This window comes from Trichechus manatus, unplaced genomic scaffold, assembly GCF_000243295.1.
Source record: "Trichechus manatus latirostris isolate Lorelei unplaced genomic scaffold, TriManLat1.0 scaffold00080, whole genome shotgun sequence".
Classification (NCBI taxonomy): domain Eukaryota; kingdom Metazoa; phylum Chordata; class Mammalia; order Sirenia; family Trichechidae; genus Trichechus; species Trichechus manatus.
The window spans coordinates 2,233,866-2,261,160 of NW_004444016.1; the positions used below are offsets into that span (position 1 = coordinate 2,233,866).

Below are 27,295 nucleotides of genomic sequence, written 5' to 3' on the forward strand. Positions count from 1 at the left end.
AAGCAGTTACTGCTTATTAGTTGACCAGATTACAAAAACAATCTTGTAGACACCTTAGTTCATCTTTCTAATAAGCCTGTTGATTGGTCTTCCCTGTTGCCACCACAACCCTGTGCTGAGGTCTGGACCCTGGAGCCTTCAGGGCTTTGCTTATGCCTTTCAGCTGCCAGTAATGCTCCCCCATGACCCTGTTCCAAATTCTTGCTCTGCCACTTTTCAAGGCCCAACTAAAATTTTAGCTCCTTTCCTTCCCTTTCACAGGCTCCTCCTCTCCCCTCTTCAGCATAATGACTAACTCCCTCATCTTTTGACCCATAAGCCTCTCTTTTTCTCACACGCTCCTATTATGACTCTTCCCAAGGTGTCCAAGCTGTGATTGCAGGCTTCTTGCCTGGTGAGCTCCTTGAGGGCAGGGCTCTGTCTTGCTTACGTTCTGTCCTGCCCAGCACAGTGCCTGGCAGGGGGAGCCACTCGGTTTTTTTATTGAACTGGAAAGTCTTTGGATGGTTTGCATATCCAGCCTCCCAAGGAATGACATTCCACTGTCTCCTCTTGAGGTGTACCTCGGTCATCAAGGGCAGCTAGAACAAGGGCTGGTACCAATGCCAGCCGCACTGGGAAATGTGCAGGGGCACCTCCTTTCCTCTCTCAGCAGTACTGAGATTCTCACTGAGAGTGCTGGTGACACTGGTGGGCAGGTAGGCAAGGCAGATAGCCCCTGAGAGGCCCTTTAGGGAAGAAATTGGTGCAAAACAGACTGCACTGGAAGAGGGAAAATAGTGCGTGTGGATGCCTGTGCACTGCCCACTCTGTTCAGATGCAGAGGCTCTAACCTGAACACCGAGGCCCCCAAACCAAACCCACTGCCATCCAGTTGATTCCGACTCACAGTGACCTCATAGGACAGAGGAGAACTGTTCCCAGGGTTTCCAAGGCTGTAATCTTTACGGAAGCAGACTGCCACATCTTTCTCCCTAGCAGCAGCTGGTGGGTTCAAACCACCGACCTTTTGGTTATCAGTCGAGCGCTTAAACACTGCTCCACCAGGGCTCAACTCACTGAGGCCCAGAGGATCTTTTATCTTCTTAGTAAACCTGCCCACCTGCCTAGGTTAAAGAGCGGCAGGCTGGGCAGGGACAACCTGCCATGTCGTCCTGGCCCGTGATTGGCTCCTGCAGAGGCCCCGTCTCCCACTTTTCTCAATTTCCATCCCACCCCTAAATCTGTCTCTTCCAGACTCTTCTCCAACACTCATTTACTGCGCATGTAGATTATTCCATTAAATACAAAGAAGGGAATACATCAGACCTGTGGCTTGGCTTTTACGGCACTTACCCCCAAATGCATTTTAAATCTGTGGGTCCCCCTCAAGGGAATTCTAGTTAAAATAGAACTTGGATCAGCAGCCTCCGGCCTGTGCAGCTAACAAGCTTCTATTTTCTCTGTTTGACTGGCCTGAAGGGCTCTTTTGTTTGGGTAGTGGGAGAATGTGGTGTCCTAATTAGGCTAGGGGGTGGGATTGTGGCTTCCACAGCTCTGCCCTTTAGAACAGAGCTCCAGACAGGAGAGTAAGTTGGTGATTTTGTGAGTTTGTCAATATTGAAAGAAAATAGAAGATTAAAAAGAGAGGGAAAATAAAGGCAGTATGGTATTCTGGGTTGGATCCTGAACAAAAAAAAGGACATTAGTGGAAAAACTGGAGAAATCCAAATAAATCTGGAGTTTCATTAATAGTACCGTATCACTGCTGATTTTTTAGTTTTGACTAAAACCAAAAGCATACCATATACCATGGTTATGTAAGATGTTAACATTAGGGAAACTGGGTAAAGGGCACACAGGGAACCTCTGTGATGTCTTTGCAACCTTTCAGTGAATTGAAAATTATTTCAAAACAAAAACTTTAAAAAAAAGAAGAGGAAAAAATTTGATCTAGCAGCTCATTTAACTTGATCCTCTCACCTGCACTCCCTCACATACCTCTTACCCCAGGGTCTTTAGCCTTCCCCTTTAGAGTTAGAAGGGTAGGCTCATCTGGGGCTCCAAAGGCTAGGGTCTAGTGGTTAGGAATCTTCCACTTTGCCCCCACCACCCTCTGGGGGTGTGTTGGGATCCAAGGCCTGGCCAGCCAGGAACATCTGGGCATGGGGTTGGCAGTGCTGCCCTTCTTTGCTGTGAGTTGTGGGACTCTTCACCTCTCTGGCCTTCATTTGCTTCACCTGTTAGAATGGGGATACCCCACCTGGAGAGGGGAGAGGAATGTTAAGTAAGATGATACATGTAGCCGAGGACCTGCCCATACAGAGTGTTGAGTGTTGTGCTTGGAAAACATTTGTTTTCATTCTCCCTCTTTATTTTTGAAGGAATGAGTGTAATTTTCGTGAATACTTGAGATCAGTGGTTGAATGGTAGCTTTAAGGGCAACAAGCTGCCTAGGGGGAGCTAGCAACAAAATATGCCCTCTCCCAGCCCCATTTCCAGAGGTCCAGAAGATGTGGCTCTGATAAAACATCTGTTTTGAGTGACTCATGTAGAATTGCTTTACTGGATAGTTTCTAAAACCTCTTTGGAGTTTCGACATTTGGATTCTTAAGGAAATTGTGCCTGGCTCCCTCCTTCACTCTGCAGGTGGGCCAAGCCAAATTTGGGGGCTTCCTTCTGGAAGGGGAGCCCCTTATGCTTCCAGACATGGAGCGCTCCCGCTCAGAAACTAGAAAGGCTGGGGATACTGCAGGATTCAAGGTGTTGAATCTGGTGGGCATAGCTTGTGGATGGCTGTTTACCTATAGGTGGCAGTGGTGACTTGAGGATGCTGACTGAGGTGGAGGGGGACGTGTTGGCTGAACCCTTTCAGAAGCTGTCGAAATTGTAAAATGAGTGGCTGGCCTGGCCTGTGGAGGAATATGACTGTGTGCGGCTCTGTCTAGTGCTTTAAGTGCGTTATTGAATTTACTCTTAACAATAACTGTGATCAAGGTGCGTTATTATCCCATTGTACAGATGAGGGAAAGTCTTGGAGAGGTTGTGTTACTGGCCTGGGGGTGGGGGGGTCACACTAATTAGCATAACCCCTGCTCATTCCTACTGCTGTGCTGTCCATCTCTCCTGCTTCCAAGTCAAAGGGAGAAGGCAGGCGCAGATGGGAGCCCTGCTCTAATGGTGCCAAATTGCCCACCACCTATCATCCAGGGAACTCAGAAGGGTTTGCAAGCATCGGTTTACTTCTAAAGGGTCCTTGTCAGCGTGAGATCAGGTTTATGCCTTGAGAACATGAAGGTGTCCCTGCCTTCAAGTAGCTGAAAGTTTAGCCAAGCATGTACTCAAGGCGCTTAAGCTAGTGAGATTTGCAGGACTCTCAGAACACCAGGAGAACAGTCTTCAGAGCACAGTTGTTCATGGGCTGAAGCAGCAGGTGCTGGAGCCCTTCAGAGGGCTGCTCCGGGTGTGGGAGCAGAGGAGGCTTGCTGAGGAGCTGGTACTGGGGCTAAGCATGGAGAGTTTGGCATTGGGGGGCTGGAGTGAAGCCGGGAGGGCTCTCCACCAGAGGAGTCTGAGGTGATGTCCTCAGGGCTGGAAGCAAAGAGAGGAGGCCCCTTGGCTTGCAAAGTACCCCAATCCTGATGTGGTTCCTGCTTTTGCCCTCCAACAGGTACCCTACTTTTCTGTGGAAAAGTGGGTCTTCCCTAGCTCTGTGTGCTCTCATGGGGTATGACTGGAGTTTGTAAAAGTATACATAGGCCAGTTCAGAGGCCACTGGACCCATTCCTCAGGGAACCTGAGTCCCAGAGAGGAAAAGGGAGTCGTCCAGGATCTCAGGACCAGCAGTGGCAGAGCCAGGACTTGAACCAGGGTCACCTGGCTCCCTCTCCCTCTGTGTCCCAGTGTCAGGCACATGGTAGATGAACGCTACACCTGTGTCAAATGAATGGCTACGTTAGGATCTTGCCTTTAGTGCATGGTTCTCAACCCTGGCTGTACATTAGACTCACCTGGGGAGCTTTTAAAGCATGCCTGATTTTGATTTAAATGTATGGGGTGGGACGCATGCATTAATATATCTTAAAAGCTTCCCGGGTGATTCGAATGTGCAACCAGGTTGGGAACCACTGTTTGACATCCTGCCCTCTCCCAAGGCTCTCTGCAGATGGTTTGTTCTGGGTTGTCTGCTCATCCTGTGTGCTCTGCTTGCCAAGGCATGCTGTTGTCTGTCACAGTGCAGTGGGGTACCCTGCCTGCCCAGGCCATGGATGTCCTTCCCAATTCTGTGGCGCTAGGCCGCAGGTGTCAAAGCCACCCAGCATGCTCTGCTTGCGCTGGGCTGGGCAGTACTGATCGCCTCTCTGCTGCCTCTGCTATCCTGGCCTTGAAAGGCAGGTCTCACCACCCGCTTTCCTTAGCTCCAAGGACAGTGCAAGCACGTCTCAGGCCTTGTCAACACTAGTGAACGGCACTGGGGCCATGTGGTTTTACCTAGCCTTAAGGTCACAGACAGCACAGCCATAGAGCAGCCTGCAGGCTGGTTAGATGGTAGTGTGTGTACCTGTCCTTCTGATGGACCTGTGATCTTCCCTTTAAGGGGAAGGAGGGAGGAGTGGGACAGCTGTCCCAGAAAAGGACATCCTGTAAAATAGGGATGAGTACTTGAAATTCATTCTCTTGCCTCTCCAGTGGAAAGGGGAGCATCTGCAATTAACATTCACAGAGCAGCTTGGGATTCTGAAGCAAAAGGCAATAATGGTTCTGTGTAGAATGTCAAGATTGATTTTTCTTTCCACCTGACTTGTAGATGCCAACCTGCCTCGATAAAATAGAGGGATTCAGAAGGTTCATCTCACTTTATTGGGGCATATTATTAGATGAGCTTCCTGCCCATCGAAACCTCTTTCTTCTTCCTTTACACCTGTCACAGAGTGACGCTGAAGGCCGTTCCCTTGTGCTGGCATCTCTAGACTCCTACTCACACTCTTGATTATCCAGGAGGTAGATAATTTGGCTGTTTTCTCCTCCATTTTTTTTAGAGAAAGATGTTGCTGAATGCAAAATGCTAACACCAGCCCTCCTTTGCCTCCTGGTGCCAGTTGCTTCTGAAGTCACTGAATATAACATCAAAGTGCAGAAAGCAGCACCTGAGAATCCAAACCACTGAATTGTGAGGCCCCACCCAGCAGTACCACCTTGGAGTCCAGACTGCAGGAGGGGCGGGCAGGAGGGCAGAAAAGCCCTGGCCAGGAGCATGCTCATTGCTGCCAGTGTTGAGGCTGTAGGGCAGCTTGGCCCAGGCCGCACCCCAGGCAGGAGGCAGCCTTTTCTGAATGGAGGAAGTGCCTTGGTGACAAAGGCAGGGTGACATGGTGCTCTCTCGCTGAAGCTTTAATGTGAGCTGTATCTGATTGCTCTGGAACCGGGCCGCTCAGGGACGGCTGCTCAGAAGGGCTGCATGGTCTAATCCCTGGCTGCCCCGCCCAGGCGGCCCTGCCCCTTCCTGTTAGCATATCACTGGAGACCTCTGAAAGGTTAGTGCTTGGCAACAGGGTCACTGGTGTTTTGACTGTTATCCATCCCAAGGGCTGGCTGGTGGGAATGACTGGCCCCATCGCTCCCTAGATCATTGTGTTTCTGCTGTTGCACCGGCATTTGACGATTTACGGGACAACAGAAATGAGATGGAACTTTGCTTTCGTCTGGCCTAGAGACAGGAGCAAGTGAGGGAGCCCGCACAGAGTGGCCTCAGTTCTGGGGACAATCAGATACAATTTTGTTCCCATTTGCTGAGAATTCATTTATGAAGAGAAAAATAAGAGCTGATTTGAGCTCCACTGTTAGCCTCACTTCCCTCATCTGTTTTAGCCAGATATCCACAGCTATGTTTTTATGACATTTTCAGCAAAATGAAAAGACAGAAATGTTCTTTTTGGGCTGGTTCTTTATAATCAAAATGAGTAGATGTCTTTTAGGTTGAATACTTAGAACCCCATAATTGAATAGAATGTGCTGACCCTAAGGATAAGTTACCATGCCTTTGAACACCTTCCCGACATTATTAGAGGAGGGAGAGGGTAAATATAAGGTTACTGGATTCTGCTGCTAAACTGAACTTGGAAATGAGGTTTCATTGATTTAATATTTCCTCTATTAAGACTCCCAAGACAATGTCCCTGTGGCCCTAGCAAAGTGCAATGGTGGAGCGCTATTCCTCATGAGATTCTGGGCCATGGTTGTTCTTTGAAGGGTTGACAGTCATGGATGGCCCTTTGGCCGGCTGGCATCTCCACGTGCTGGCACAGAAGGGTCACAGGCCCAGGCCCACAGGCAGAGCTGCTGCCTTCAGAGTCTGCTTCCTCCTGAGGAGGCTGCAGCCATGCCCCCTACGGTCAGAAGTGACCTCCGGCAGTAAGTGACCTTTTCTGAGTGGTCAGCTTGAAGGGAAGGGTGTTCAGAGATAGCTGAGCGTGGCAGAAAGAGCAGTGAGTAGGAGTGGTAGATCATTCTACCCTCAAGCCTGTCCCGCTCAGGAACTTTCCTGCACTCTTCCAGAGGTGGGCCTACTCTGCCTCTGGGTGAAACCCATGGGCAGCGGGAGCCCACTAACTGCCAGTGCCCATTGTGGGAAGGCTGAGACTAGTGCGTGTGCCCCACCAGCCTTCCTGGAGCCTCTGTCCTCAGCCTTTTCTTCTCCTGGGTGCCTGCCACTGCCCCCAGCCTCCTAGCATGCCTCTCACATCCCCAGGTAGCTTTACTCTGCCTTATAGGCCCGGTATGCTACTTCCTGGCTTTGCAGCTTAAATCAAATGAACCTCTCTTTCCATGTGTAGGGAACAGCTGTGAGGATGGCTCAGATAGTCTCTGGGGCCAATTGGCTCTTAACCAGGGCTTTGAACTGGTGGTTCGTTTTGGTTCAAACCCATGCCAAGAATTTGCATTTCCACCCCAGATATACTGAACCAGAATCTACATTTTAACAAGATCCCCAGATGATTCTTATGTATAATAAATTTGGAGAATCACTGCTCTGCTAGTGGTTCTCAGAATTGGTCCCTAACCAGCAGCATCAACATCAAACTTGTTAGAAATACAAATTCTGAGCAGAGGTTAGAACCAAAATGAACTGGTTTGAAGTCCTGCTCTTAACAGCCTCTGTGGCCTCCCGTTCGCCCCACCACCACCTTGCACTTTTCTCGTCTTGTAGGCAGATACCAAATACTGCCTCTGTACCTCCCAGACCATCCCATCTGAGGACTTTTGCTTTTTCAAGGCAGTCATAAGTCTTTTGTTTATGGAAAAGTGGATGAAAAAGTTAGGGATATATCCTCTGGTAAAAAATGAGGCATGGTTAAAACAGTGGAGCCTTTTTATGCATACTAAAGGCTGTTCAACAAACATTTTCAGCAATAGCTATATTTTGGAGTACCTATGTTGTCATAGCTTATAAGTACACCTTTTGCTTGGATGTGTGAGTCCTAGTATGTTCTGTAAAAAGCAGTGTCACATCTTCATAGTTACATCCTGTAAAATAAGTATGTTGTTATTGTTGTTTTGCCATCAAGTTGATTCCAACTCATGGCAACCCTATGTGTGTAGAGTACAACTGTCCCATAGGGCTTTTTAAGGCTGTGACCTTTCAGAAGCAGATTGCCAGGCCTGTCTTGTGAGGTGCCTTTGAGTGGGTTTGAACTGCTAACCTTTCAACTAGTAGTCAAGCACTTAACTGTTTGTGCCACCCAGGAAATCCAAAATAAGTATACTTCCAGCATACACGGAGGTCATCTATTTTATTATTCAAGTATCAGTGGAAGTGTGAGTTATAATGGTGGTGCTAACCCTGTCATGAATTGTACAGTTAGGATGGGGAAATTTAGAATTTATCAAAGATCTCAACTTCAGATCTGAACTCCAGTTTTGCTAGGAAGTGGGCAGTGTCATGCAAATGTCCAGGCTTTAGAGACAGACAGACAGACCTGTGATCAATTATTGGTGCCACCAATTCGACTGTGATCTCGGCCAAGTGACCCAGCCTTTCTGAGCCTCCATTTTCTTCTTTTTAAGTGTAGGGGATCGTTTTGTGGAGTCAGTAATGTATGTGAAGCACCCAGCACTGTGTGCTTGGTGGTGGCTCATTAAGTGCTTCCCCTTTCCCTGCCCATCATCCAGAATGTGTTTTGTAACTACTGAAGCTGATTTTTAATAATGATGACAGCAGATACCTATTGAGCATGCATCATGGGCCAGGCTGTATTCAAGTGCTGTACACCCACTCCTCACTTATCGACATGGTTAGGTTCCAAAGACCAGGTCGTTATTTGAAAATCGGCATTATGCGAAAAGGGAAGATGACCACATCAGATCACAAAATGGAGGACGACTACATCATTACATAGCTGCCAAATTACAACATTACATAACTGCTAAATTACATCATTATATAACTGCCAAATTACATCATTATATAACTGCCAAACCACTGAGAATCATAGCCCAGCCAAGTTGACACATAACCATCACAGGCAGCATTACTCTTGCCTCACACCATTGCGTTCATTATTGCCAGATATGTCATTAATGCACAAAATAATTGGTTAGTAGGTTTTTTACTGTTGTTGTAAATGTCAAATGTCAGATAATGAGATAGTTGATAAGTGAGGAGTAAGTGTATATGTTTACGAACTCATCAGTCTTCAGAACAGCCCTATGCAGTCAGTACTGCAATTGTCACTAGTTTACAAAAACCAAGGCACTCAAGTAACTTACCCAAACTCACACAGCTAGTAGGTGCTCAGGGCTTCGAACCAATTTGTTCCAGTTTGAATCATGCTGAGAATTTGCATTTCTAACAAGTTCCCTGCTGAGAATTTGCATTTCCACTTCAGATATACTTAATCAGAATCTGCATTTTAACAAGATCCCCAGGTGATTCTGATGTATAACTTCCTGGGAACTTGTTAGAAATGCAAATTCTCAGCAGAGGTTCCAACCAGAATGATCCACTTCGAAACCCTGTAGGTTCTGGAGCATGTATTTAACCCAGGTAGTTTGGCCCCAGAGTCTGTGAGCTCTTAAACAACAGCTTCAGGTTGGAGTGATTTTTGATGGCTTAGGCCTGTCATAAGCTTTTCAGCCCGGAGTTTGGTAAGTGAATGACAGTGTTATCACACTGGGCCTCAGGCCTCGGTCTCTCTCTGCATGTTCTGTTGTGAAAGCAGCACCCCAGAATGGTTCTGTTGGCTCAGGCCATCTGCTTACAGAAGAATGTGGTGGTTCTGGCCTCTTCCTGCTTCCTGCCAGGGCCCTTATTCCAGGGGAATTGTAAACTAGTTTTCTCTCTGATTTCACAGAAAAGGCAACAGATGGCTCCCTGCAAAGCGAGGACTGGACGTTGAACATGGAGATCTGCGACATTATCAACGAGACAGAGGAAGGGTATGTGCTGCTCCCCACCTCCTCCTCCTGCTAAGCCTCTGTCAGCTCTTTGGTATGGCTCAAAGCTGTCAGTCTTAAGGGTGTTAGGTGTTTTCTTTTTAATCTGTTCACTTTGGTATTTAATAAACTGACACTCTTAATTATCTTTCCCTTTCTGTCCCACTCTTGAATTAGATCTGTGATGACCTCTTTAATAGACCTGATTTTAGTCACATGTGGAAATGAAGTTGCTTGGTTACTCAGTCCCCAGTGATCATTAATCTGAGCAGCCAAATCATCATTTTCTTCTCCCTCTCCTCCCCAGCCTCTGCCTCCCTTCCACTCATATGGTTTGCTGGACCAGAGCCTTAGGAGTCAGGAGAGAGCCCCGCCATGTCTGTAGAGGGATGCTCAGGTGTGGGAAGACAGGGAGGAGGGAGAAGGGGACATGTATGGCATGGAGGATACAGCTACCCACAGTCGCTCCCTTGCATTCCAGCTCTGCTGCATCTGTTCTTGTTTTTCTTGTGTTTTTATTTTATTTTACCATATCGTTTTCTACATTATATCTATACTGTATTTGTACTTCTTCCAAATCGATCTGTCTTTATCCCTCTACCCACACCATAAAAACTTTACTTATCTACTGTAGCCATGTTCTCTTAAACATCTCCAGAGTGATGAGGAAACACCTTTGGCTTTGGGCAGCCCTGGATTTGCCTCTTGGTGCTGTCACTTACTAGCCTTGCCATGTACACAAATAGTTATTGCGAGACTCCCTTGTGCTGGTCCCTACTGTAAGTGCTGAAGACACAGCAGTGAACAAGACCAACAAGCCCCCTCCCCGTGGGAAGCTGATAGTTTAGAGGAGGGGACAGGCCAAGAGTTAATAATTTCCAGTAGAGTGAGTAATCAAGGAAAGACTCATTGAGAAGGTGACATTGAACAAAGACTTGAAAGAGACGAAGGCGTGAGGCATGAAGATTACATGAGGGAGGAACTTTCAAGTAGCGGGAACAGCAAGCACAGAAGTCCTGGGACACAGGGCACCTGGTGTGTTTGAGGAATAGCGAGGAGGCTAGTGGGCTGGAGCAGAGTGAGCAAGGAAGGAGGTGACAGAGCTGAGGTCGAGGCTGCGGAGACCCAGATAATGCAGGGCTCTGAGGGCATAGGAAGGACTTCGGCTTTTCCTTTGGGTGAGGGGGAATCCGTCTGAGGATTTGAGCAGAGATGTGGCATGAGCTAACCTTCGTTTTAAAAAGATCGCTCTGGCTGCTGTGTTCAGCATTGCCTGGTGGGGGCAGAGCCAGAGCAGAAGCTGGGAAACTAGTTAGGAGGTTATTACAGTAATCCAGGTGTGAGGTGATGGTGGCTTACGATGGTAGAGGAGAGAGTGAAAAATGCTTAGGTTCTAAATCTATTTACAAGGTAGAGCCAATGGGATTTGTGTTATGGGGCTGAGAAAAGAGAAGAATGAAGGATAATGCCAGGGTTTGGGGCCTGAACAGCTACAAGAATGGAGCAGCCTTTTCCTGAGATGGACAAGACCATGGGAGAGGAAGCCGGGGTGGGGAAATCAGAGGTTCAGTTAAAACATATGAAATCTGCTATGCCTGTTAAGCCTGCAGGTAGAGATGCTGACAAGATGATTGAATGTATGAGTCTGGAGTTTGTGGCATGTGGACTGCACTGGAGATACAAGTTTGGGAATCTTCAGTGAACAATGGTGTATTTTTACTCTCTAAATGTGGGTAGTCAGCTTGGTGCCTGGCACACAGATATGATTTCACAAATAGTCTTAGTTGTTGAGGACTACAGTTTTTTTGTATTTTTTTTTTTAGTATACTTTAGGTGAAGGTTTACAGGACAAATAGTTTATTAAACAGTCAGTACACGTATTGTTTTATGAGATTGGTTAACAACCCCATGACACGATTGGTTAACAACCCCATGACACGTCAACACTCTCCCTTCTCAACCTTGGAGGACTTTTTTTTTTTTTTTTGGTGGAAGTATACATAGCCAAAGATACACCATTTCAAAAGTTTCTACATGTACAATTCAGTGACATCAATTACGTTCTTCCAGTTGTGATGCTATTCTCACTTTAGATGAAAGTTTACAGAACAAAATAGTTTCTCAATAAACAGTACACATATTGCCCTACGACAATGGTTAACAACCCCACTACATGTCAATACTGGAGGACTGCATTTTTTAATAAAGGAAGGACTGGGCTCAGACTGGTCATCTTCCTTCAGATCTCCTTGGGTTCCTTTCTTCCTCCTGTCCACCTAAGACACCACTCATTTATCCAATCATCCAGACAACGTTGATTGAACACCACCAGTGTTTATCAGGCTCCAGGGTGCCAAGATCAATGCGCTAGCCTGTCCTTGGGGCTCTGTCTGAGGAGGACCAGATAAGGCTGTGCTCACCAAGGTGTGTGCCCAGTGCTGAGGAACTCCAATGGAGAAGGCAGGTGGGGATACCTTCGGGTGGGCTGGCTTCAGGCCAGGGCTTCAAGGATAGAAGGAAGAGGATGGCATGAAAAGGGCCAGCATGGTGAGGGATACAGCAGTCTGGGATGGAGAGGGAGAGAGTGTGGAGAGGAAGTGCCTGGAGTGGTCAGTGAGGTCGGGGTGGAAAGAGCTTTCTTTCTGGGCTTGTGCACAAAAGGCCAGGCTATATCCCAGAGGTGGTGTGACTACTTTGCCCCATCCTTCCCAGCCATTCTCCACACAGCAGCCAGAAGTGTCTTCTAAACACTCAAAATTCCTCAAAATGCTGCAGTGATCGCAGGCCTTCAGTGCCTCCCCAGACCTGCATGGTCAACCCGGGCCCCTTCAGCCCTGCTCTGGGCCCCTCCTTGTTCTCACCCTGCAGCCCCATTGATCTTTCTACTGCCTGAATTTCCCACTTCCCCTACCTGGTTTGAAATGCTCTACAAATCTGAGTATACAGATACAGTCACAACTCTTCTTTCTTGGTGCATTGCTCAAATAGCTATACGGCTAAGGGCAGGAAGGCCAGGAGCCCAGGAGCTTCCTCATTTCAAAGAGTCTTCCATCTGCTTGAGTTTTTCAAATTCTCCAACCACAGAAGGCGTGGTTACACCTTGCTTGTAATGTGGTCCCAGCTTCGTGTCCCTGCATGTTCAAGTGAGAATACTTTAGTGATTCCCAGGGGATTTTCTGTCCGTGCCTCAACTGTGGGGTGACTGTCAACTCTGTTCCCAAAGTGGGAGAACAAGCCCCACAAGTTCAGCTCACTGTTGGGAACCTCAACCTCACCCCCCACCTGCGTCAAGGCTTGTCCCTGCTGGTCCTTCATTCCCCGCCCCCAGTTCCCATCATTCGTGGGGTCTCATTGCCCTGACACCCTCTCCCAATTTGGACAAGTGCCCCGTTATATGATCTCTTAACATCCTGTGTTATACCGATGCTTCTCACAGTCTAAACTTGGATTTGTATGATGCTTAGTAGCGCCTCACTCACTCCTCAGCCCTGACTGGACTGTGAGCACCATGCAGGCAGGAATTCTACCTGCTTTATCACCATTTTATCCCCAGCACCTACCATAGGACATACTTGGTTGGCTCTTGATAAGTGTTTGTTAAATAATGAGTGGAGTCCCTAGGGAACTTATAGTCTGGTGAGGAATGCAGGCATGTAAACACTGTCCTGACATGCGTGACAAGTACTCTGAGAGACTGAAACTGTATATAGCTCCAGAGAGAAACTCGGTTGCTGGCAGCCAGCCAGCCTTGGTCGGTCAGTGGCAAAGGCTTCTTGGAGGAGGTGACACCCAAGTGGAGTTTTGCAGGATACAAGGGCACCCACCAGCTAAAGTGGGGGAGGCAGGGAGGAAGCTGGGTACCACAGGCTGGAGGCTAGTGTGTGCAACATGCGCATAGGAAGTGTAGTGCAGTGGGCGCGGCATGAACCTGCCGCCATTGGCCGGGGCTGGCATCCTAAGTCCAGTACTCACTTGCTCTGTGACCTTAGGTGAGTTACTTAATTTCCTTGTGCCTCAGTTTCCTTATTTATAAAAGAGGGTAATAATAGTCCCTATCTCATAGGATTGTTGTAAGGATAAAAGAGTAAATATATAGAAAGTTTCTGGCTATATGTATGTCCATACTATGTATATGGATTTGCTGTTTATCCCTTAAAGTCTTCCACGGTCCATGACTTTTGTCATAACTCTTACTTGCGGGACTCTCTGTGGTGTCCTCCTTGGGGAATGGTCTCTGTAGCTCACCACCCTGAGCCTATCTGCCATTCTCTGAGCACTTAGCAGGTGCCAGGCTGAGCTGGACTTTATCCTCTCATGCAGCCCCCAACAGTGCATTTTTAAGTGGGGAAACTGAGGCCCAGATGCTGAGTCATCTGTGAAAGGTCTCACAGCACAGTAGGAAGCAGCAGATGTAGGATGCAAGCCTGACTCCTTCACTGAAACACAGCCTGCCCTTCTTTTCATGTAGAGCTTCCTTCTGGGTGGCTGTGGTCCTGGTGGATGTAGATTTGATGCGCTACCTCAGGTCTCTCCCAGGGCTTTCCCTAATGTCCAGGGCTGGGCTCACCTTCCTGCTTATCGTCCTTCCAGCCTGAGAAGTTCTGGTGCTGAAGGCCTTGAGTGGCAGTCCCTCATGCCCTGGATTCTTTGCCATTAGCCAGGAACACTGGGTTTTAGACCCTGTCATGGACTGAATTGTGTCCCCCAAAAATATCTGTCAACTTGGCTGGGTCATGATTCCCAGTATTGTATGATTGTGTAATCTGATGTGATTTCCTTATGTGTTGTAAACTCTATCACTTTGATGAGGTTATATGTGATCTCCTTATGTGTCGTAAATTCTGTCACTGTGATGAGGTTATGCTGATGAGGTTTACAAGATTAGATAGTGTCTTGATCCAATCTCTTCTGAGATATAAAAGAGAGAAGCGAGCAGAGACACATGGGAACCTCATACCACCAAGAAAGTAGTGCCGGGAACAGAGTGTGTCCTTTGGACATGAGGTTCCTGCACTGAGATGCTCCGAGACCAAGGAAAGACTGATGCATCACCAGGACCTTCCTCCAGAGTCGACAGAGAGAGAAAGCCTTCTCCTGGAGTTGATGCCCTAAATTTGGACTTGTAGCCTACTGGACTGTAAGAGAATAAACTTCTCTTTGTTGAAGCCATCCACTTGTGGTATTTCTGTTAGAGAAGCACTAGATGACTGAGACAGACCCTGTCTACCAGGCTTCACCCCAGACCTGCCTACTTAGGGCACACGCATGTGGATTTGGTCTTCGCTTCCCAGAAAGTTCTGATGTGGATCCACTGACCTGGATCATTTTCACGACCACCTCTGGACCTTCCCCAGCTCGTGGAATCATTGTCTGTGCTCCAACTTCTAAGCTGGAGGAGGGTATAGAGAAGTAAATGGATAAAGTGGAGCAGGATAAAAGCTGAGACAGAAAGAGACTGATTGGTGAATTGATCTAGGATGATGTGGGAGCCCAGAGGAGGGGTGTCCATGCCCTCCTGGGGGCTAGTAAGGAGAACGCTTCTTAGAAGCATCCACTCTGGAGCTGAAGGACAAAAGGTACAGAGGCTGAGGTGTGGAGGCATAACACGGGCTGGAAAGAAGGTTTTGTGTGTCTGGAGCGGGAGGGGACTTTAAGGAAGGGTACTAGCAGATGAGGCTGAAGGTGGCACAGCAGCCTGGCCTGGGCCTGACCCTGCGTGAGGGGCCTGACCTCACCTGAGAGCTGCGTGGCGTTCGAGCCGGCACATAACGTTATTTCCTCCCAGTCCTTTTCTTCTGTGCTTCATCTTGGCTCGTGAATCTCGATTCTCCCCTTTCCTCAGCTTCCAGCTGTGCTCTGTCTAATCTGCTGCTGCTTCTGGAAATGTTGCAATTCCTCTGGCATGACTTTGATCCTCCTCTCAGAAGGGTCTCCCCCAGGGAGAGAGATAAATGCTTGCGTTTGTGCTTACCCAGTCACGCTCCAGCAATACTTCCCAGGGATGTATTTTCATTTTGCATCTCCCCTGGCACCTGCTGACTCTCTGATTCCTGCTGCCACCATCACCCCACACTGGGGAGAGCCCTGAGTGTGCTGATGCTCTGGAAGCCACAAGTGATCCCAGCCGTGGAGGCCATGCCCAGCTTCTGCTTTGTGGCAGTTTGGGAAGGGAGGAGCAGGACTGGATTGAGAGGGACTGGAGCTGCAGGGCAGGCTGACCACGGCTTGGCAGAGCTTTTGAAAGGGAGGAAATTAATACCTGCTCCAGCCAGTCACCACTGATCTTCACCAGTGCAAGCCCACAACAGTCCCCACATTGGAGCCTGTCAGGCCCCGTTTGCAGAAATCAGCATCCCTGTTTGGAAACTGCAGCCATACTGCAGACACACTTGGCAGGGGCCTATTCCCTTTGATTTAGGAGCCAAAAATTCCTGCAGGGCAGCCATGTTTCAAGTTGGGAGTAGGAAGTAGATGATGGGTATTTTTTTATTTCTTCCAGAAGCCTTGCCTTGCTCCTGGGTATTTCTGTCCAAATTGTGCTGACTGGCAGAGTCTCCCCCTCCCCCTAGCCTTCTCACACACAACTGAAAGGACTCTTTCATTTGGTAAATAAATCATAAACATTTAACCTAGGAAAGACCCAGCTAGATTAACAGGCAATCGGTGGAAGGCTGGAGCCCACTTGTGGAGTATAAAGGGCTGGCCTGTGGCCAGACTTGGGTCTCCCCAGAGTACAGGATTATGGGGCATTAAGGGTCAGGGGATTTATGTTTTAGGGTAGCTCTTAGTCCCATAATTTTGTTGAATCCTGGGTTAGAATAATTTAAATAACACCTTAGACACAGGGCCTGCACATAATAGGGGCACTGAGGGGGCTAGTGAGTCTGGCTGGGGATCTTATATCAGTAACAGGAATTTAAGGAAGAATGCATTTCCTCCAATCAGAAGTCAGAGAGTGGCAGGATGGATTGAAAAAACATAGTCCAACTATATGCTGTTTACAAGAGACACACCTTAAATCAAAGGACACGAATAGGTTGAAAATGGAGGAATGGAAAAAAATAGGCCATGTAGATAATAACCAAACGGAGCTAGGTGGCACTCTTAATATCAGAAAAAGTAGACTTTAAGAGAAAATCTATCAGAAGAGATAAATATGGACATTATATAGTGATAAAAGGGTCAATTAATCAAGAAGATTTAACAATCATAAATATATATATATTAGTTGTTATTAGGTGCCACTGAGTCGGTTCTGACTCGTGGCGACCCTATGTACGAACGAACAAAACACTGCCTGGTCCTGCGCCATCCTCATAATCATTGTTATGCTTGAGCCCATTGCTGCAGCCACTGTGTCACCCCATCTTGTTGGTAGTCTTCCTGTCTTTCGCTGACCCTGTACTTTACCAAGCATGATGTCCTTTTCCAGGAACTGGTCCCTCTTAACAACATGTCCAAAGTCTGTGAGATGAAGTCTCAGCATCCTTGCCTCTAAGGAGCATTCTGGCTGTACTTCTTCAAAGACAGATTTGTTCGTTCTTTTGGCAGTCCATGGTATATTCAATATTCTTCGCCAACACCATATTCAAAGGCATCAATTCTTCTTTGGTCTTCTTTATTCATTGTCCAGCTTTCACATGCATATGAGGTGATTAAAAACACTATGGTTTGGGTCAGGCACACCTTAGTCCTTAAAGTGACATCTTTCCTTTTTAACGCTTTAAAGAGGCCTTTTGCAGCAGATTTTCCCAATGCAATATGTCTTTTGATTTCCTGACTGCTGCATCCATGGGCGTTGATTGTGGATCCAAGTAAAATGAAATCCTTGACAACTTCAATCTTTTCTCCATTTATCGTGATGTTGCTTATTGGTCCAGTTGTGAGGATTTTTGTTTTCTTTATGTTGAGGCATAATATGAAGGCTGTAGTCCTTGATCTTCATTAGAAAGTACTTCAAGTCCTCTTCACTTTCAGCAAGCTAAGTTGTGTCATCCTCATAATACAGGTTGTTAATGAGTCTTCCTCCAATCCCGATGCCCCAATCTTCTTCATATAGTCCAGTTTCTTGAATTATTTGCTTAGCATACAGATTGAATATGTATGGTGAAAGGATACAACCCTGACACACACCTTTCCTGACTTTAAACCACACAGTATCCTCTTGTTCTGTTTGAACGACTGCTTCTTGGTCTATGTACAGGTTACTTATGAGCGCAATTAAGTGTTTCGGAATTCTCATTCTTCATAGTGTTATCCATAATTTGTTATGATCCACACAGTTGAATGCCTTTGCATAGTCAATGAAACACAGGTAAACATCTTTCTGGTATTTTCTGCTTTCAGCTAGGATCCATCTGATATCAGAAATGATATCCCTGGTTCCCCATCCTCTTCTGAATCCTTTTTGAATTTATGGCAGTTCCCTGTCGATGTACTGCTGCAACTGCTTTTGAATGATCTTCAGCAAAATTTTACTTGCGTGTGATATTAATGATATCGTTCGATAATTTCCATATTCTGTTGGATCACCTTTGTTTGGAATAGGCATAAATATGGATCTCTTCCAGTTGGTTGGCCAGGTAGCTGTCTTCCAAATTTCTTGGCATAGACAAATAAGCACCTCCAGCGCTGCATCCGTTTGTTGAAACATCTCAATTGTTATTCCTTCAATTCCTGTAGCCTTGTTTTTTGCCAGTGTCTTCAGTGTAGCTTGGACTTCTTCCTTCAGTACCATTGGTTCTTGATCATATGCTACCTCCTGAAATGACTGATCATTGACCAATTCTTTTTGGTATGTAACTGTGTATTCCTTCCATATTCTTTTGATGCTTCCTGCGCCGTTCAGTATTTTGCCCATAGAATCATTCACTCTAGAAACTTGAGGCTTGAATTTTTTCTTCAGTTCTTTCAGCTTGAGAAATGCCAAGCATGTTTTTCCCTTTTGTTTTCTAACTCCAGTTCTTTGAATATGCCATTATAGTACAAAGTACTTGACAAAGTAAATATACATGTACCCAACTTAATATATAAAACAAACATGGATAGAATTGAAGGGAGAAATAGATAGTATAATAATAGTTGGAGACTTCAATATACCACTTTCAATATTGGACAGAACATCTAAAAAAAAAAACATCTAGATCAACAGGGAAACAGAGGATCTGAATGACACTATAAACCAACTAGATTTAACAGACATATATAGAACACTCCACCCCAAAACAGCACGGTATACATTCTACCCCACTGCACGTGGATCATTCTTCAGAAGAGACCACATGTTAGGTCACAAAGCAAGTCTTTATAAATTTTAAAAGATTGAAATCACATGAAGTATTTTATCTGACCACAATGGAGTGAAGTAGAAATCAATCAAAGAAAAAAACCTGGAAAATACACAACATGTGGAAATTAAACAAAACACTATTAAACTATCAGTGGGTCGGGGAAGAAATCAAAAGAGAAATAACAATTATTTCTTAGAATCAAATGAAAATGAAAGCACAACATACCAAAACTTATGGGATGCAGCAAAGACAGTACTTAGAGGAAAACCTATAGCAAGAAATGCCTACATAAAAAAGAGAAAGATCTCAAATTAACAGCCTAACTCGACAACTCCAGGAACTAGAGAAAGAGCAAACAGCATAAACCTACCAGAAGAAAGGAAATGACAAAGATCTGATCAGAAATAGATAAAATAGAGAATAATAAAACCAGAAGTTGGTTCTTTGAAAAGATCAATAAAATGGACAAACCTTTACATAGATGACAAAGAAAAGAAAAGATGCAAATAACCAAAATAAAAAATGAAAGAGGGGACATTACAACTGACCTGATAGAAATAAAGAGAATCATGACAGAATATTATGAACAACTGTATGGCAACAAACTAAATAACCTAGTGTCTCAGTCATCTAGTGCTGCTCTAACAGAAATACCACAAGTGGATGGCTTTTAACAAGAGAAATTTATTCTCCCATAGTCCAATAGGCTACAAGCCCAAATTCAGGGCATCAGCTCCAGGAGAAGGCTTTCTCTCTCTGTCAGCTCGGGAGGAAAGTCCTTGTGATGCATCAGTCTTCCCTTGGTCTGGGAACATCTCAGCACAGGAACCCCGGGTCCAAATGACACACTCTGCTCCCAGAACTGCTTTCTTGGTGGTGTGAGGTTTCCGTGTGTCTCCGTTCAGTTGTCTCTTTTATATCTCAAACGAGATTGGATTAAGACACAATCCAATCTTGTATACCTCATCAGTATACCTCATCATAGTGATAGAGTTGACAACACATAAGGAGATCACATATAACCTTGTCATAGTGATAGAGTTTACAACACATATGGAAATCACATCAGATTACACAATCATATGATACTGGGAGTCATGACTCAGCCAAGTTGACAGATATTTTTGGGGGACACAATTCAATCCATGACACCTAGATAAAATGGACAAATTCTTAGAAGCACACAACCTACCTGAACTGACTCAAGAGGAAACAGAAAATCTCAACAGCTCCAAAACAAGTAAAGGGATTGAAACAGTGATCAAAAACCTACCAACAAAAAAAAAGTCCTGGACCAGATGGCTTCACTGGGGAATTCTACCAAACATGTAGAGAAGAATTGACACCAATACAGTTTAAACTCTTCCAAAACATAGAATAGGAAGGATACTCCCTAATTCATTCTATGAAGTAAACATAACCCTGATACCCAAACCAGACAAAGACACCACAAGAAAAGAAAACTGCAGGCCAATATCTCTTATGAATATGGATGCAAAAATCCTCAACAAAATACTAGTGAACAGAATCCAACAGCATATTAAAATAGTCATATACCATGACCAAGTGGGATTTCTTCCAGGAATGCAGGGACAGTTTAACATTAGAAAATCAATCAACGTAATACATCACATCAATAAAACAAAGGGAAAGAACCACATGATCATCTCTATGGATGCGGAAAAAACATTTGATAAAATCCAACACCATTCTTGATGAAAACCCTAAAGAAGATTGAAATAGAAGAGAAATTCCTCAGTATGATTCAGAGTATATATGAAAAGCCAACCACCAACATTATACTTAATGGAGAAAAACTGAGAGTTTTCCCCCTGGAATCAGCAACAAGACATGGGTGCCCACTCTCACCACTTCTATTCAATATTGTATTAGAAGTCCTAGACAGAGCAATAAGACAAGAAATAAAAGGTATCCAGATTGGAAAAGAAGAAATAAAATTATCTCTTTTCGCAGATGATATGATCCTATATATAGAAAACCCTGAAGAGTCCACAAGAAAACTTTTGGAGCTAATAGAGGAATTTAGCAAAGTTGCAGGGTACAAGCTCAACAAACAAAAATCAGTTGGGTTTCTATACACCAGCAATGAGAAATCTGAAAGGGAAATTGGGGAAACAATTCCATTTACAGTAGCATCTAGGAGAATAAAATACCTAGGAATAAATCTAACCAGGGACATGAAGGACTTACACAATGAAAACCATAAAACACTGCTGAAAGAGATTAAAGAAGACTTAAATAAATAGAAAAATGTTCCATGTTCATGGATTGGAAGACTTAATATTATTAAGATATCAGTTCTACCCAAAGTGATCTATAGGTTCAGTGTAATCCTGATCAAAATTCCAACAGCCTTCTTTACAGAAATAGAAAAACCAATCCTCAACTTTCTATGGAATGGCAAGAGGCCCCTAATAGCTAAAACAATGTTGAAAGAAAAGAACAAAATAGGAAGACTCACACTTCCCTGATTTTAAAACATAATATACAACTACAGTAATCAAAAGAGCCTGGTACTGGTATAACAACAGACGCATAGACCAGTGGGATAGAATTGGGAGTCCAGAAGTAAACCCACACATCTATGGTCAACTGACTTGGGACAAGAGTTGCTAAGTCCATTCAATGGAGAAAGAAGAGTCTCTTCAATAAATGGTGTTGGAAAAATTGGATTTCCACATGCAGAAAAATGAAACAGGATCCATGCCTCACACTATACACAAAACCAAATTCAAAATGAATCAAGGACTTAAATGTGCAAACTATTGTTGTGTTGTTGTTAGGTGCCATCAAGACAGTTCCGACTCACAGCGATCCTACATACAACAGAACAAAACACTACCCGGTCCTACGCCATCTTCATGATCGTTGTTACATTTGAGCCCATTGTTGCAGCGGCTGTGTCATACATCTTGTTGAGAGTTCTTTTTTGCTGACGCTCTACTTTAACAAGCATGATGTCCTTCTCCATGGACTGGTCCCTCCTGATAACATGTCCAAAGTATGTCAAAGTCTTGCTATCCTTGCTTCTAAGGAGCATTCTGATTGTACTTCTTCCAAGACAGATTTGTTCGTTCTTCTGGTAGTCCACTATTCTTTGCCAATACCATAATTCAAAGTCATCAATTCTTCTTCCGTCTTCTTTATTCATTTTCCAGCTTTCGCATGCATATGAGGTGATTGAAAACACCACGGCTTGGATAAAGCACACCTTAGTCCTTAAAGGGACATCTTTCCTTTTTAACACTTTAAAGAGGTCTTTTGCAGCATATTTGCCGATGCAGTGCATCGTTTGATTCCTTGACTGCTGCTTCCATGGGTGTTGATTGTGGATCCAAGTAAAATGAAATCCTTGACTACTTCAGTCTTTTCTCCATTTATCATGATGTTGTTTATTGGTCCAGTTGTAAGAATTTTTATATTCTTTATTTTAAGGTGTAATCCATACTGAAAGCTGTAGTCGTTGATCTTCATCAGTAAGTGATTCAAGTCCTTTTCACTTTCAGCAAGCAAGGTTGTGTCATCTGCATATTGCAGGTTGTTAAAGAGTCTTCCTCCAATCCTGATGCTGTGTTTTTCTTCATATAGTCCAGCTTCTCTGATTATTCAAAATGGATTAAGGACCTAAATGTGCAAACTAAAACCATAAAATTCTTAGAAGAAAAAGCAGGGTCAACACTGTCAGCACTAGCTTTCAACAATGGATTATCTAATGTAATAACAAAAGCACAAACAGCAAAAGACGAACAAATGGGAGCTCATAAAAATTAAAAACTTTTATTCATTTTCTTAGTTCTGTAGTACTGCTATAACAGAAATACCACAAGTAGATGGCTTTAACAAACAGAAATTTATTCTCTCACAGTTTAGGAGGCTAGAAGTCTGAATTCAGGGCGCCAACTCGAGGGGAAGCCTTTCTCTTTCTGTCAGCTCTGGGGGAAGGTACTTGTCATCAATCTTCCCCTGGGACTAGGAGCTTCTCAGCACAGGGACCCCAGGTCCAAAGGACGCGCTCTGCTCCCAGCACTTCTTTCTTGGTAGTAATGAGGTCCCTCTCCTCTCTGCTCGCTTCTCTCTCTTATATCTCAAAAGAGATTGACTCAAGACACAACCCAATCCTATAAACTGAGTCCTGTCTCATTAAAATTTTACCTCATTAACATAATAGAGGTTAGGATTTACAACACACAGGATAATCACATCAGATCACAAAATGGTGGACAACCACAAACTACTGGGAACCATGGCCTAGCCAAGTTGACACATGTTTTTGGGGAACACAGTTCAGTCCATAACATTCACCAAAAGACTGTACCAAAAAAGTGAAAAGACAAGCTACCTACTGGGAGAGTATCTTTGGAAACCATATATCTGACAAGAATCTAATAACCAAAATATATATAAAACTTAGACAACAACAGAAAGACAAATAACCCAATCGTAAAATGGACAAAGGAGTTGAATAGACATTTCACCAAAGAGGATGTTCAAATGGCCACCAAACACATGAAAAGATGCTCAGCATCATTAGCCTTCAGAGAGATGTAAATCAAAACCACAATGAGATAACTATTTCCCTCCCACAAGGATGGCTAAGATAAAAAAACAAACAGAAAATAACAAATGTTGGCAAGGATGTGGGGGAAATTGGAACTCTTATCCATTGCTGGTGGGAATGCAAAATGGCACAGCTGTTGTGGAGAACAGTGTGGCAGTTCCTCAAAAAACTAAAAACAGAAGTACCATATGACCCAGCAATTCCACGCCTAGGAATGTACACAAAAGACTTGAAAGCAGAAACTCAAAAGGAGACTTGCACACCAGTGTTCATTGCAGCACTAGTCACAATAGCCAAAAGGTGGTAACAACCTAAATGCCCATCAGCAGATGTATGGATAAACAAAACGTGGTACATACATACAATGGAATACCACTCAGCCAGTAGGAAAAATGAAGTCTTGATACATGCTACAGTATAGATGGAGCTTGAAGACATTATGCTGAGCAAAATAAGCCAGTCAAAAAAGGGCAAATGTTGTATGACCTCACTTATATAAAAAGACAAGAAAAGGCAAATGTATAGAGACCAAAGTTTATTAGTGGTTACCAGGGGTGGAGGGAGGGGGAAAGGGAGGTTAATGGTGATGGAAAAATCACCTTGATTAAGGGTAGTTGCACAGCTGATTAATGTAATTTCTGTCAGTAAGTTGTACACCTGTAAAAAGTTGAATTGGCAAAAGTCGTGTAATAGATATGTTTACAAAAACAGCAAGGAAAAAAAAGAGTATCTGCTGTGACTGCTTATGTACAACCAAACACCTCATGGGATTTGGATCCTTGGTTGAGGTTTAGGGTCATGGTCTCATGGGACATCCCAGTTAATTGGCCTAATAACGTGTTTAATGCTTCTGTTCTACCTCGTAGTTCATTGTGTAATGCCTGGGGTCTTACAAGCTTGCAGGCGGCCCTCCAAGGCACAACAGTTGTCTCTATTCACCTGGAACAACACAGGAAGAAGGCGAGTCAGGAGTAGGAAAAAGATATGGAATGTATGGCTAATTGCCTCCATGAACAACTGCCTCCTTTGCCATGAGCCCAGAAGAACTAGATGGTGCCCAGCTACTATTAAACTGAACATTTTGATCTAAGATTCCATAGAAGAATCCTGATCAAAAGGGAGAAAATGCAGAACAGAATTTCTCATGGACTCTAGACTCTCTGGAACTATGGAGGGTGCATGAACCCCAAAACTGTTGCCCTGAGGTAATCTTTAAACATCAAATCTAAAATATCCCCTGAAGTCTTTTTAAAACCAAACAATAGTTTAGCTTAATTAGTAAAAAAAAGGCCTGTCTTCAGCAGTATGCTCTTTTAAGAACTATCTATATGGGATCAGATTGACAACAGCAAAGCAAAAGATTAGATAGGAACCTTAGGAGACAGTTCATGTTAATAAGGGAGGAATAACTCAGAAAAGGAGGGTGAGAATGGTTGTATAATTCGAATAATGTAATCAGTGTCACTAAACTGTACATGTTGAAACTGTTGAATTGGTGTATGTTTTGTTGTGTATATTCTCAACAACAACAACAAAATAAATAAAATTTAGGAAAAAAAGAATGTATTTCGAGTTCTAAAAAATCAATTCATGAATGAGCTTTTGAACATGGCCCATTTGTAAGTTGGGGGCTGCCTATGATTCTGCAAGATTTCCTCTGGGATCAGCAAAGATCTATTACCTCAAGCACATGACTCCTTAGCTTTTAAGTAGGCTCACTTGAGTTTGTCCACTTAAAAGGGAGAGGTTCTTTGGATCCCAGGAGAAAATGAATATTCAAATTTAAGAATATTCGGAGCTCTCCCTCCGCATCTCTTTGTGGTTTCTCTGGAAAAAAAAAAATTTCTCAATGTGCCACCCACTAGTGGGCTAGTTCTTGTTTTGAGTAAATGACAGTTGAATGTGATACAACAAGGCAATCCAGTGACAAACTTGCCTCCCTGTCCTCTCCTCAGAATGGCCAGTGTTAGCAGGTTCTTAGACCCCCTTCCAGAAAATTTTCCATCCTTCTACTGGCATGTGCCCTATGTGCCAGTTTGTTTTTTCATTTTATGACTCAAAGAGTATCATACCTGACACACTGTGCAGCATATTCCTTTAGTCACTGATCTTTGTGTCCTATACTGGTGCATAAGTAGTGTCATTATTCTTTTTTACAGCTGCATAGTATTACATCATGTGGATATACCATAATTTACCCTAACCTGTTCCCTGTTGATGGACATTTAGTCTGTTCCCAGTCTTTTGCATTGACAAATAGTGCCTCAGTGTATAACTTATATATATGCTAGTTCAAACAAACAGGAGTGAATCAGTAGAGGTAATGTAGCATAAAGTGTTGTCTAAATTCATGAGGGATAAGAAGCAGGATCAATAAGATAAAAGGATTAAAAAAAATGCAGAAACCCTAAGAATTATGTGGGATTCTATCAAGAGGAATAACCTACGAGTGATTGGAGTACCAGAATGGGGCGGGGGGATAACAAAAAATACAGAGAGAACTGTTGAAGATTTGTCAGCAGAAAACTTCCCTGATATCATGAAAGATGAGAAGATATCTATCCAAGATGCTCATCGAACCACACATAGGTAGATCCCAAAAGAAAGTCACCAAGACATATTATAATCAAGCTTCCCAAAATTGAAGATAAAGAGAGATTTTTAAGAGCGGCTAGGGATAAACGAAAAGTCATCTACAAAGGAGAGTCAATAAGACTAAGCTTGGACTAGTCAGCAGAAACCATGCAGGCAAGAAGGCAATGGGATGACATATATAAAGCCCTGAAGGAAAAGAAATTGCCAGCCAAGAATTATATATCCAGCAAAACTGTCTCTCAAATATGATGGCAAAGTTAGGGCATTTCCAGATTAACAGAAGTTGAGGGAATTTGCAAAAACAAAACCAAAATTACAAGAAATACTAAAGGGAGTCCTCTGGTTAGAAAATAATATCAGAAAACAACCCAAGACTAGAACACAGGACACAGCAACCAGATATCAACCCAGATAGGGAAGTCACAAAAATAAATCAAAGCTAAAACATTGAAAATAGGAAACAGAGACATCAATATGTAAAAGGTGACAACATTAAAAAAAAAAAAGAGGGATTAAAAAATGTAGTCATAGATCTTTCATATGGAGAGGAAGTCAAGGCTATATAAAAGACTGGTTTAAACTTAGAAAAGTAGGGGTAAATATAAGGTAACGACAAAGGAAGCTAACAATCCTACACATCAAAATAAAAAACAAGAAAAACATAAAGACTCAGCAAATACAAAGTCAACAACAATGAAAAAGATGAAAAGAAAATACATAAAGAAAAACAACTTAGCACAGAAAATTAAGTGGAACAAAGGAACTGTCAACAACACACAAAAAAAGACATCAAAATGACAGCACTAAAATCATACCTATCAGTAATTATGCTAAATGTAAATGGCCTAAATGCACCAGTAAAGAGACAGAGAGTGGCAGAATGGACAAAAAAAAAAAAACACAATCTGTCTATATGCTGCCTACAGGAGACACACCTTAGACTTAAAGACACAAACGAACTAAAACTCAAAGGATGGAAAAAAATGTATCAAGCAAACAACACTCAAAAAACAGCAGGAGTGGCAATATTAATCTCTGACAAAATAGACTTTAAAGTAAAATCCACCATAAAGGATAAGGAAGGACACTATATAATAATTAAAGGGTCAATACACCAGGAGGACATAACTATAGTAAATATTTACGCACCCAATGACAGCGCTCCAAAATACATAAAACAAACTCTTAACAGCATTGAAAAGAGAAAAAGACAGCTCCACAACAATAGTAGGAGACTTCAACACACCACTTTCAGTGAAGAACAGAACATCCAGAAAGAAGTGCAATGAAGATGAAAGATCTAAATGCTACAATCAATCAACTTGATCTCATGGACATATACTGAACAACCCACCCAACAGCAGTCAAGTATACTTTCTTTTCTAACGCACATGGAACATTCTCCAGAATAGACCACATA

At 43.8% G+C, this 27,295-nt stretch overlaps 1 protein-coding gene across 1 annotated transcript in view; it reads left to right on the plus strand.

Annotated features, from left to right (window-relative positions):
- The window catches only part of TOM1L2 (target of myb1 like 2 membrane trafficking protein), a 169,696-nt gene that overhangs the window by 72,780 nt on the left and 69,621 nt on the right, over window positions 1–27,295 (plus strand). The window contains exon 2 of the mRNA XM_004381009.2: window positions 9,330–9,414. Within this exon, the coding sequence (XP_004381066.1) occupies window positions 9,330–9,414 (85 nt within the window). The remainder of the gene's footprint in view (window positions 1–9,329; window positions 9,415–27,295) is intronic.